Below are 13983 nucleotides of genomic sequence, written 5' to 3'. Positions count from 1 at the left end.
TATTATTATTATATGATTTTTTGTAGTAAATAAATATGTTGTATTTTGAAATTTTAAACTAATAACTACCCACTAAAATCAATCCTTAAAATTCTTTTAATTAACGTGCTGCATGTTTTTTTTTTTAATTTTGAAATCAATAACTATCCTCACTTCACAATTAAAAATTTGAAATTAAAATTCTCATATTTAATATTTATTTTTAAATTTAAAATTATTATGGGACACTAAAACCACCCCTTAAAATTCTCCACTAACTAATCTATCAGCATTTATCTTTATTAAATTATCAATTATTTTTAATTTTTAATTTACTATTACTCTCTTCTTCATTTTATGAAAATTTTTATTTGTTTAGTCTTTTTTTCTAATAGGTATATATTTTATTCTTCAGTATAGTTTAACACTTATAGATACTATTAAGATTTAAATTTAAAATGGTAAACTAATTTTATATAAATAATTAATGTATTATTTTTAATTTTTAATATTAATAAATTAAACTTGAGAAGTTATAAGCACTACCAACATTATATTATGAGAGAAGCGTGAAAATATACATGTCAGTTCATTTCAAGTCAATTCTAATTCAAAAATGATAAAAGCAATAATGTCAATTATTATATTAGATTTAAAAATATTTCGAGAAAATTTTATGTGGTAGAATGAAAAAAATGATAAGGATAACATTTATAAAAATGAAAATTTGAAAATAGCACTTTGTAAAGCATCATTCATTTTATATTCTTATTATATACTACAACAACAAAGAAAATAATTTTTTTTATCCTTTATTAAAAATATTTACATGAAAATAGAATACTATCATAAGAAAGTGAGAAAAGTAGGATTAGCGGTGATTTTTAAATCTTCGTCTATGATTTAAACACTACAAACCAAACTTAAAATTACTCTTTAAAAAATTAATGTCCTATTTTTCAATTAAAGAAGTTTTTAAAAAAAATTAAAAAAATTATTTAAGTTTTTGTTATTTGGATAAAATCAATTGTGTTGTAAATTATTAGAATTTTATCCACGATACTATTTTTTGTATAGATATATTTTTTGCTAATTTCAAAATTATTTGTTTATAGAATTTTTATAAAGAATTTGATTTTGAGATTAATAAGATATTTACAAATTCCTTTATTTCTAAAATAAAATAAAAATTGAGATTAAAAAGGATAATTGCGTAAGTGTTGATTCTCTTTTATAAATAAAATATGTAAAGGGAGGAATACAATTATTAGCCTCATAAAGCAAATCAAATTTCAACCTACGGATGTGTCATCATGATTACTCATTATTAATAACATTAGCATTTCCATCGATTATAACTCACCAATGTATATTTGCAGACCGTGATATATTTAACATACTTATTCATCATCCTTCGTGTGTGTGAAAGTGAACATTTTACTTTTAACGACATTTACGCATACATCACAACTAACTTACACATTTATTTCGGTCTTTTAAAAATATATATGGAACAAAAATTCTTAATTAGTGTTTATTTGAAGTTTTTTACATGCTACAAATATATTCATAGGAAGCATAGGTAATGAAGATTTAATGTCAAAGAAATATCGAGTCACATATGCTAGGTAAATTACACCATTTTCTGAAGTCATCAGCCTAGTTCTTCGTGTAAGGAAAATTCAAACATTTCATGGGAATCCAAATTATGAGCATCATTTTGGAGTCATAATTTTGCTCTAATATTGCTCTTTGCTATCATAATTTCAAACACAAATTGAAGTAGAATCACAGACAAATGAAGGTTAATTATAATTCAATTTTGATGAACAAAGAAAAGTATAAAAATATTTGGCAACTTACTTGCACAAAATGAAGTTTAGGAGTTCTTTGCCTAATGAAAATTAAATTCCTTTCAACAATTGCAAGCAAAAGATTTTAAAGCTGTTTGAAATTTTGAAGTGGTAATTTTTATTTAAGTTAGGGCTTTATATAATATTTGGATAACTGATACATCTGACAGTTATTTATTTAATTGGGCTGCATAAAATTCAAAATTCAAAATAAATTGGTTAGTAGTTAATTGGATCCTATTTTTTAGCAATGTGTAAAAGTGGGATAAAATTTATATTTCTTTTTTAATTGTTTTGGCAATCAGTTTTAAAATTTTAATTAATGACTAAGCTATTTGTATTTTTTTAACTACGAATTTCATATTGGATTTATTTGGCATTCAGTTTGAATTTTTTAAAATAATAGCTAAATTATCTAATTAATTGTCATAATAAAATGAAGATTAATTCATTTTTGAAACAACAAATTTTGTAACAGTAGATTTTTGTATTATTTATTATTTATTATTATTATTATTATTAATTATATTATTAGTATTATTATAGAAAACAGTTATTTCTAATTTTAAAAAAAGAATACGTTTGAAAAGTGTATAGATTGTTTAAACAATTTTAAATTTTAAATTTAAATTGAAAATAAATAACTAATACAAAATTAAATTATTTATAAAAACTCAAATTCACAAATTCTATGATGATGACATGTGTTACTTTTTTAGCAATGTGGAAAAGTGGGATAAAATTTATATTTCTTTCTTTTTTAATTGTTTTGGCAATCAGTTTGAAAGTTTAATTAATGACTAAGCTATTTGTATTTTTTTAACTACGGATTTCATATTGGATTTATTTGGCATTCAGTTTGAGTTTTTTTTTAAATAATAGCTAAATTATCTAATTAATTGTCATAATAAAATGAAGATTAATTCATTTTTGAAACAACAAATTTTGTAAAAGTAGATTTTTGTATTATTATTATTATTATATTATTATTATTATTATTATGATTATTATTATTATTATAGAAAACAATTATTTCTAATTTTTAAAAAAAGAATACGTTTGAAAAGTTTATAGATTGTTTAAACATTTTTAAATTGAAAATAACTAACTAATACAAAATTAAATTATTTAAAAAACTCAAATTCACAAATTCTATGGTGATGACATGTGTCACTTTTTTCCTATCCTATCATATATTTAAAATCATGTAAAATACTGATAATTTGTGGTGATGACATGTATCATTTTTTCTTCTCCTTTTATATATATATATATATATATATATATATATATATATATATATATATATATAATAAAGCCACATAGACAAAAAAAAATTGTATGTCACACATTCATAGATTGTCAACATTCAAAAGATTATGACTATTAAATAACCAAATGAATGGAAAAATTGAACCAATACAAAATTTAGATGAACAGTGCATAAAACTCGATTAGTTTATGGGTCACTATCTTTCTTCCATCTTGGTACAATCCTTGCCCAAGATTTATGAGATATTTTTGGAAGACCAAAGTAAATTCATAGACAACCTTTAAAGTTGATGTTGATTTTCATTTTGATAGCTTAACCAATGTTTATACCTACTACACATGCATTAATTAAAAAAAAATAACTCTTACTCTTTTTAACTATTTTTAAATTTTAATATTTCACATGCTACATATGTTTAAACAACAATATTAGAAATATTTTGGTTCATTTTATATAGCTTTAGTTTAAGATCACAAATTTCATAAAAGACAAATACTTCCTATATTTATTTATTTATTTTTTCCGTAAAACCAATAGATTCATAAGTCTTTTTGTTTTCTTTTTCAAATTTCGTAATAAGTCAAAACTAAACAAATAAATTAAAACAAAGGAAGTAAATTAGGACCGAAAATCAAGTATAGCAAATTAAAATTTCATTTGTCTATTTAACGGTAACTCATGAGTCACATTACACACGGAGTTTCTATTCCACTCATTATCAACTTTAGTATAAAGAAATTACGTAAGTGTGAATTTCAGGAAAAACGTACAGAACTTGTTAAAGTTGCTAGTGATCAATTCAATTCTAACTTCCTAATTGCCACATTTAAGTTAATCTCCAAACAGCAATAATGTCACCAAATACTTTTTTTGTTGGTTGGTTAAATAGGTCAATGTCACCAAATAGTACATGATCAAATCAATGATATTGATTTTAACTTATTTGACACTACGTAATTCTAGGTCGATCAAAGATTTGGACGGATAACTATTAATTATAAGTAATTTATTTATTGTCTATTGCTATCAAGTTGAGAAATCGATGTTCAGCCTCCATTAGCGACTAATTAATGGAGGATCTTACATTTGATTACTTCATCTTTGATAGAGATTTCCAATATACAATTATATTTGTGCTTCCGTTTACAAATACTTATTTACGTTTTTTTTTAAATTTAATTTTAAAAATACTTAATTATTTTCTATTTTAACAATTCTCTAATTTCAACACTTTTCACGTAACATGTTTAACACCACAAGACTAAATGATAATTTAGTATGTTAAACGTATTTTTAGTGTAATGCCACAACTAGATTCAAATATTTTCTTTTACTTTTTAATTTTTTTATTTGGACGGTATAATATTTAGAAGTTACGATAAATTTACTAGCTTGTGATGGTAGTGGACTCACGTAAAATAAATTTTTATCTCGACAAAATATAGATGTGTCGTCTTAAACTTTTGACTGCGCTTGTTTTATGAACAAAGCTCCATCTTTAATAAGTTTTTTACCTTTTTGCCTCGGAAAGTTGCTGAAGAGAGCAAGAAAAATAAAAAAAATCAATATCACTCATTTTCAATTTAAAAAATCATTAAAGCGAAGCTAATAATGCGCACGCGTGCGCACATATATATATATATATATATATATATTAAATTTAGAAATATTAATACTTATCACATAAAATCATCATTCTAAAATTCAAATACTTATAAAATTGAAATTCTAGTCGTCCATACTATCCTATCTTGATATGTATACATGGACAAATATTTCCTGAAAATTGGCAAGACAAGATTAATTAAACAAGGGGCACACTTTTCTATATGTTATTACATTTGCAATTACTGATTATAAGACCCTTTATTGAGGTGATGTATGACAAAAAATATATTAAACCGACTTCCATACTCAACGCCAAATATATATGTGCAAATTACATTTTACAATCTTATTATTATTTATTTTATTTATAATAGAAGATCCGTGAACAACACAGCAATATATCTCCATCTTAAGCTTCTATAGTCTATACACGTTTTTCAAGTCAATTTTCATTTACGTTATAGAAAAAACTATCATGTACATATTTTAATTAAATCAAAGCTGTCTAAACCAATTATTGATCCAAGTTAAGAACTAACCAATCTGTACCATATAATTTGAATTGAATTGTCGGACTGGTGAAGATGATGGATCAAAATATATTTTCCTTCAATTTTTTGTCCATAAATTAATGTAACGAATGCATCAAATAAATCTAAATTATAAGAGTCTCCATGATATGATGAGACGGATATATATTCAAACTTGGTAGGCTTATCGTTTAGTAGAAAATATCACATCGTCACGTTTCCATTTGGGTGCAGGACGGCCAATTTTCTTAGAGTCTGAAGTCAAAAGGGCAAAAAAAATTGTCAAAATTTTTAAAAATACACATTAAATTTTTTTAAAATCAAAAGGGCAAAATCGCTCCTAACGAAGCGATTTCCCTCTGGCACAATGACGAAAAATCACTGCCCCTAGTAGTGATTTTGTCTAAAAACTTTTTTTCTTTTTTTTTATTAAAAATCGCTGAGTCAGATTTTTTTTTTCCTTGCACATCGCTGCAGGGGTAGCATTTTTCATGCCTAGTGCTATTATTTTCATGCCTATTGTTAATTATTAATAATATAAAAATGATAAACAAGACGGACAATATACTCAATAAAATTGTTGAAGCATGAGAAAAATTGAATTATATATCATAAATAATAATAAAAGAATATTAAATTTTACAAAAAACTTTTTTTTTTTAAATTCTTAACCAAAATTGCTGCTATAATGAAAAAAAGATTATTTTTATTTTGACAAAATCACTGCTATAAAGAAAAAAAGTTTTTTTTTTTTTTGAGAAAATCTCTGCTTTCGCTGCTAAGGCAGCGATTTTTATTTTTTTTAACGTATGACAACTTTTGTCAGAAGAAAATCGCTAATTTTTTTTTTGATGTGTCGTTTTAGTTTTTTGAAAGAAAAAAGTTACCCTTTTGACTCCGGACTCAATTTTCTTATAACTATATAGTAGTAATATCTTTCTGGAAGAATATCTGAAGTAGATGGCGTAAGTTTATTGTTACTGTTAAGAATATATTAATCAACTAAGATAACTGTGTTCTCTCTAATAATACCGAGGGGATTCAAACACTTGTGGAGGAGGGCAGCGCAAAGCTTAATTGAGTTCCACCTTTGCCATTGAACCTACATCCCACGTTGGAAAAATACACTAACGGGTCGTTTGGTTTGAATACAAATTATGATGGGATAAGTTATGCTGGGATAAGTTATGTTGGGATTAGTTATACTGGGATTAATTATCCTGGTATTATTTCTTATTGATTGTTTGGTTTGTTGTACTAAAAATAATACTTTCTAAAAGTAAGTGGTTTGATTACAAAAATACCCTCTTATTTAACTTTTTGTATATTTCTTTGGTAGAGTTTTAGTTAAAACCAAATTTAACTACTCAATCCATCCAACATAGAAAATCTTATCAGCTTTTCCCAGCGGATCTGTTTCAGCAAACACTGTTTGAATTCCCACTTCACTTGCTATTGCTCTTGCTGCCGCCCAGTTATCACCAGTCACCATGACACTTGTGATGTCCATTGAGTGGAGAAAAGAAACAACGCGTGCAGCGTCTGGCTTTACAGGATCAGTCACAGCAAAAGCCCCAGCTATTTTCTCATCCACAGCAACCAAAACACAAGTCCGAGAAAAATGTTCATGCTCTGAAATGTAGTTATCAACTTCACTGCTTACTGGGACGTTGAAAGCATGCATAAGCCTCCTATTTTCGACTAGGATTTTCCGTTCTCCAACTTTTCTGCTTACGCCAGCTCCAGTGTGCACTTCAAAGTTCTTTATCTCAGAGTGAAATTCATTTTCAGCACCGTGCTTCAGGCGTAACTTTTTGGCATGGTCCACAACTGCTTTTGCAATAGGATGCTCACTATTTGCCTGAAAATCAAATTCTGGACAAATAAATCCAACACAGATATTCCCAAGATAATTGATACTTCACTAACTTTTTTTTAAAATAACTTCTTCACTGATGATTACACAATGAAAATACCTCGTTTTATTTGAGTTCATTGAATAGCCTAATTTTATAATGGAAAATCAAAAATATATAGAAGGAGTAAAAACTCGTCTTTATTGAAAAATCGAAGAAAAACCCTTTCGTTAAAAGTAAGAAAGAACCTTTCTAGAAAAAAAGAACGAGCACTAGAATCTATACATTGATTCACAATTTTTTTGAACCATATGCATCAAAAGGCGCATGTATGGGTTTAGTGATTCCTAACTGAACACGATTGTAGGTATTCCACTTTTATTATGAGAAGTCCAAAAATCTTTCACTTCAATGGAATTAATGTTAGCTGTGGTAACTGATGTAACTATATAGCTGCAATAACTGATGTAACTACATTCACAACAATTAACACTCTCTTGTAGAACAATATAATATGTTCCCAAGTCAAATTTGCCTGCAATATCAAGGTTACACTTCAAAAGAAAAAACGGAACTAAAAGTGGAAAGCGATGCATTATCATTTTACAAATACAAGTTGAGAAGAAATCATGTATGCACCAAAGTTATTATCTCATGTACCAGAGGGCCATAATATTCAGTTCAAATAATTTACTATTACGATAGTACTGAAGCTTCAATTCATGGAGAGGGCCATAGGATAGGAGGTAGACTAATTCAGAAACTTTATGGTGATAATTGAAGGTCAGTCATGTTGAGCTATGAGCTATGAGTCCTTAGCTATGCCACATATGGAGTTTTGATGATTAACAAATATAACAAACATGATGCAAGAACTGGATGTTAAACATGTCTCAATAATGGCAGATATTGTTTATGACAAAGAACTACTGAAGAACCAATTCCTTAACATGTCTATTGTGTTTATGGCAAAGAACTACTGAAGAACCAATTCCTTACTGTCTATTGCAAGATCTGACTACAGAAGTACACTGCAAGAAGCAAAGGAATTAGGTCCTTCACAGGATACTACTGAAACTGTTGATCAGGAACAAAGCAAATTCCAAGTGCATGAAGGATTCCTTGAGGAAATGGAATTACAGCTAATCACATAGATCAAGGAACAAGAAATCAAAATGAAAATATTACAACAATTGCACACTTGGAAAGAACTTTGGAAATAGGAGAAACACAAAGGAGGCTGACGCGCAAATGAAAACCAAGTTAAACTTGGATTAGGTTCTTGGATTCTTCCACTTATTGATAGCATCCAAAACACCGGGTCGTTTGGTTTGAATACAAGTTATAATGGGATAAGTTATGATGCGTGTATGCTGCTGTATGTTGTTAAACAGAGGCACCAGCAGTAAACAGAGGCACCAGCAGTAAACATTTTCCAGTATTAAACAGAGGCACCAGCAGGATACAACAAACCAACCAACACTACAACTAAAACAACAGCTAAAACAAGAGTAAAATTTCAGTAAATATTCACCAAAACACCTGTCAAAACTGAAACAAAAGCTCTGCATCAAAGCAACAGAAAAAACAAGACCAAAAATTGGTCTACCATAGTAGAAAAAATGAGACAAAAACTATAGGGAAGCAACATAAGCAACTGCACAAAAATTGATAACTAGTAACAAACTTACAACAAACTTAACTTTTACATGAGAATTAATCTATTTAATAGATTTTACATATACAAAAGATTCTAGCATCCTCATGACCTACATTAGTCATACACAAAAGAGTGTGAACATAACTAGAGGATCAAAAAATGGCACTCCAATCAAAGTTTTGATTTGAAACTTTTAGTTGAGCAAAAACTATCACACTAGTGCCACCATTTATATACACAAGCTTATCATACTTCAAAGTTTATCATTGACGACCATGAACATCATTGTTTGGCGCTCAAGCTCACCCATACGTAAAAAGATTTCCATATTTTTGACATCTTCACAGATAACCTTTTTAGCTTTGATACGTTGCTCTATGGTGTACAAATCAAATGTAGGAGATTCAATGATGGAATAAATTTGACCACGCATATCAGAGTGGTCACGATTTCCAATCTTGTCTATCAACGAACCAATTCTTTTATCTTGGCTTTCAGTAAAGCTTTTCATAACTTCCGTCATACTCTTGAGAAATGTTTCATTAACATCTTCCACAACCCTCTTTCTTTTCTTGCCTTTTTCTTTTTCATTGACACTAGAAGAAGATGTTTTAGCATATTTACCTTGCTTTTCAGATGGTCCAGTATGTTCACGAGGAGATCCTCCAGCATATTCATTTTCAGTTGTTTGAGTAAAATTATGTCCTGTATCAGTATTTTCAGCTTCTTCAGTAGGTGCATTAGGTCCATGACTAGATTCATCTTCATATTCATCGTCATCAACATTGATAAGAAATCCTAAACTCATATCAGTAGAAAGTCCTGATGTTCGACTCTTTAAGATATCCTCAACAGCATCCAGTGGCCCTTCTGCATGTTCCCCAGTTGCCCTATCTTTTCCAAAAATTTCCTCCCAATCCGCAAACAGTGGCCATTTTTTAGAATTCATGTTGCTTGCACCAGGTTCATCCTAGACAAACAATAAAATAAAGATGACAATTTTATATGTATTAATTATAAATTATGAAGACTGAAGAAATATCTATATGAAGTAATAATATTCTAATAGCAAAATATTAATTACCTTTAAAAATTTATCCCATTCTTTTGGATCATCAATAATTATAGTTCCATCACTATATTGAAATCCCAAACCACTCCTACCTTTTAGTAAACTTAAGCTTGCATAACTTCTCTTCCAAAATTTTAATTTAGAATTGACATGTGGTTCGCCTTTCAAGCCACTTTCAGGATGATGTTCACGCAAATAGTGTTCCAACTCCATCAGATATCCTGGCCTAAAAGTTCCATTATCAGCTCTCCAACCATTAACACATAACTCTTTCAAACCATTTATAAGAGTACTTTCTTCCGTAGGAGTCCATGTCCTTCGAGTTGACGGTGTTGATCGTCTTCGTCTTGATCTTTTTGGTGGTTGCATTGAAGATTTCTGAATTTCCATTTGTCTGAATAATTTTGTGAAACAATCATTGTTAGTATTAGTTACCATCATAAAAAGCGAAAGTATCTCCAAATCATTAGTTAGCATCATAAAAAAAATTCATACACTTCAATGTACAAAAACAATAAATTAAAAACATACAAATACAACAAAAAAAAGAAATAAATTAAACACATTATAAATTAATGTAAGTAATTGTTTCTTATATCATAAAAAGCTAAAAGTCGATGCATCTTACAAGAATATCAAAAACTAAAGGGAAGAATAATTCAAATGTAGCATAAAACATATAACAAGCACAACATAATGGAAAGATCAATTGTTTAAGTGAGCATTCCACATTGATTGAGCCAACTCATCCCTCCATGTGGTCCACTCTTGAGATGATTCAACAACATCAATGTTATCTTGTTGATATTCTACTTGTTCTTCCACATCGATCTCTAAGGGATCCACTTCCATCTCTCTACGAATAAAGTTGTGTATCAAACAACAAGCGCTAATAATCCTGTTATGTATCTTAACCGAGTACCAAGAAGGGCTTCTAAGAATTCCCCAACGTCCTTTCAAGAGACCAAATGTCCTTTCAATAGCATTACGAGCTCTAGCATGCTTCATATTGAAAAGCTCTTCTCGACATTGAGGTGGTGGATTTTCACCTTGCCAATCCCTTAACCAATATCTATAACCTCGGTAAGGTGAAAGAAAACCATTTCCATTTGTATATCCTCCGTCGCACAAATAATAATTACCTATAATATAAATAAGAAATTAGTTGCTTTTATACAACATTATTTTTGTGATATAATTTTAATGTGAGCATATGTATAGAATTACCCTCGGGAATTTTCAAACCATTCGTTCGAGTTATAGCATTTCGTAATACACGACTATCAGCCGCTGATCCTTCCCAACCAGGTAATACATAAGTAAAATTAAGATTTTTATCACAAACTCCTAGTACATTAGTTGCTATTTCTCCTTTTCTTGTCCTGTATCTTGGTTTGTCCTTAGATGGAACTCTAATCTGAATGTAAGTACCATCCAATGCACCTAGACATCCCTATAAAAAAATTATAACACTATCTCAAACAACAAAAATTTCTTCGTAAAATTATATTTATTTTACTTTTACATAAATTAATAGATACCTAATTGAAAGTGCATATACCTTAAACCATCTCCATCGATCGTCAAGCTCATCTTCAAGCACCGGTTTGGGGTTAACAAGTAACAGTGGAGCTAGTTTTAGAATAACTTTCAAGCATTCATTGAAAGCTTGACTTACGCTCCAGCCCGATCTAATATAATCAACCTTAATGGATCTATTCTTCTCATGATGAGCCAAAATATTTAAAAACATTGCTAACTTTTCACTACTTGACATATATTTGCTATCAGTCAAACCTCCAACTTCCTTAGTTAAGAGAACTAAAGTGTGAAAAGAATTTCGATCCATCCTTAACTTATCAATACATGATGTGTCACTGTCTTGTATAATACAATTTAAATGAGATATAATTTTAGGAACTCGACTACTCATAAGGTACCTAATCACATGCCTATTTCTTTTTATAGAAATACCATGAATAACCATGAAAAGAAAAATAAACATAACAAGAAATTGTTGGCACAATATCTCCTCAAGTATGATAAAACATTCAATATCGGACTGTAGTTGATGATCCATAAGAAAACCTATTTGTTCATTAAAAAATGAAAAGAGTTAATACACACACACAAAAAAACAATTAAAAAGAATCAACAGGGCAACTTTAAAATGAGGACAACTTGAAATTGTTTACAAATATTTCAAGCACATATAAAGAACAAACTTTTTTCAAAATTTACAAAAGCCCTAAAACATAACATTCTAGATTTATTTATTTTTTTGATTTAAAATTTACAAAAGCCCTAAAACATAACATTCTAGAATTTTTATTTTTTTTTATTTCTTCCATTAAGTAGAAAAGATGAGTGTATCCAAATTATTATGCAATAGATCAGAGAATTATTAATGATGACAAAGAAAGAAAAGAGAAACAAATTCTGAAAAATAAAAAATTTTTACCTTGTTAGAAACTTGAAAGTTGAAGGTTATTGGTAAAGAAGTTCTTCAATCACCCATCTATGGCTTCAATGGAAAATGAAAAGTTGAGTGTACCCAAATCAAAGAGTGATTCTTCTTACTACAATGAAGAAGAGAAGAAAATTGGAAGCTAACACCATAAGCGGTGTTTGTGAAACTTATCATAAAGGGTTTGAAGGGTAGTTTTGTCATTTAATAAATTTATCCCATCACAAATTGTGATGGGATTACTATACCACCTTTTTGGAGGGATAACTTATCCTGGTACTATTTATTAATCCCAGGATAAGTTATCCCAAACAACCCAACCAAACACTAAATAAAGTGCCACTAAATATTTATCCCGGGATTATTTGTCCCAATCCTTCACACCAAACGACCCCTAAGTCCGCCGCTGCCTAATATAGTAACTTTGGAAAAATAGAAGAGTAACACGATATAGGGTGTGTTTGGTAGGGAGGAAAATGTTTTTCATAAATAAAATAATGTTTTTCTAGAAAATGTTTTCTTGGAAAATAAGTGGATTTCTAAGTTATTTTCTCATGATTAGTTGGTGGGTAAAAAATATTTTCTAGAAAATATTTTTTATTTTTGGCTTGAGACTAGAAAATACTCTTTAGGAATAATTTCTGAGCTGAAAAGCAACCTCGATAATCGATCTAGACCCGACCCTAACACCCGAACTAGGACACCATCCCGAGTCCCGACGACCGTTCCAAAATCCTGACCCAGACTTCCGATCCATAAATATTTTTCAAAAATAATTTTTTTAAAAATAACTTTTTACGGGGTGGCCTGTGTGGGGGTGGGCGGGGGAGGTAGGGGTGGCGGGTGGGCTAAAAATGATTTTTTTAAAATTTGAAATATTTAATTTCCAAAATGATTTTTCTTTTGTGGGGGAATGGGATAGAGGTTGGCTGGGGTAAACATAATCTTAAAATTTGAAATATTTTTAAAAATATATTTTTTTGTTTGGGGGGCGGGGACTTTTTTTAATTTCTTTTTGGATGGGGAGGGTTGGGTACGGGGCATGGTAAGGAAAAAAATTATTGTAATTGAAGGATGAAGTAAAGTTTTGGAAAATGTTTTCCATAATTTTTGAAGGGAAGTCATGATTTTCCTTAAATTTGAGGTAAAACAAGTTGATTTGAAAAACATTTAAGCCAACCAAACATGGAAATATCGAAAAACATTTTTCATTCGTACCAAAAACACCTATAATAGTTGATAGTTGACTTGATAGCAAGTATAAAAATATTTATTATTCGATGAAATGGTGGTGACGATATACGTATCACATCAAATAATAATGTTGTAGACCTTTTCAAGAACTGCCAGTTATTCCAACGGTAAGGCTTCGTTTTAGTTTAGATTGATTGCTAACTTTTATAGCTCATCATATGATTAGTTAAGCATTCTGATTGTTAGTTGCTAACATGCCACGAAGTTGTATGTTGTTACAAGACTTGTCATCATCTTACTACATAAAAACAACATTCATCATGAAATGTTTAATCAAAATTAAAGTCACACACTTAATTCTAAGTAAAATTATGAAATGCTTTTTGGAATTAAGATGAATGAATTGCAACCACACATGACGCACTATACAGTAGTATTATTGGGTGTGGCCCAAAGTGGTACACTGATCTAGCTATACTTGTCATGTTCTC

The 13983-nt window shown here is 29.1% G+C and overlaps 1 protein-coding gene across 1 annotated transcript; it reads right to left on the bottom strand.

The window, feature by feature from the left end:
- Positions 1 to 6606: 6606 nt before the first annotated feature.
- Positions 6607 to 10683, bottom strand: LOC125831096 (uncharacterized). The gene is made up of 5 exons (XM_049510284.1): positions 10562 to 10683; positions 9844 to 10078; positions 9034 to 9729; positions 8577 to 8664; positions 6607 to 7118 (listed from the first exon to the last, which is right to left on the bottom strand). Exons 1-5 carry the CDS (start codon positions 10681 to 10683, stop codon positions 6607 to 6609), a joined length of 1653 nt encoding a protein of 550 aa, XP_049366241.1.
- Positions 10684 to 13983: the final 3300 nt, after the last annotated feature.

Source organism: Solanum verrucosum, unplaced genomic scaffold (assembly GCF_900185275.1).
Source record: "Solanum verrucosum unplaced genomic scaffold, falcon-dt-bn FXZP01000049.1, whole genome shotgun sequence".
Taxonomy (NCBI): Eukaryota; Viridiplantae; Streptophyta; class Magnoliopsida; order Solanales; family Solanaceae; genus Solanum; species Solanum verrucosum.
This window is presented reverse-complemented; position numbering and strand designations above follow the sequence as displayed.

Bases quoted from the DNA above. Each gene is read 5' to 3' on its own strand.
- LOC125831096 (XM_049510284.1), bottom strand. From the start codon at position 10,683: ATGGAAGTGGATCCCTTAGAGATCGATGTGGAAGAACAAGTAGAATAT. The intron at 9,730-9,843 runs GTAATTAATATT...TTGTTTGTCTAG, and splicing joins AATGGGATAAATTTTTAAAG to GATGAACCTGGTGCAAGCAA. The intron at 8,665-9,033 runs GTCGTCAATGAT...GCTTTGATGCAG, and splicing joins GCCAAACAATGATGTTCATG to AGCTTTTGTTTCAGTTTTGA.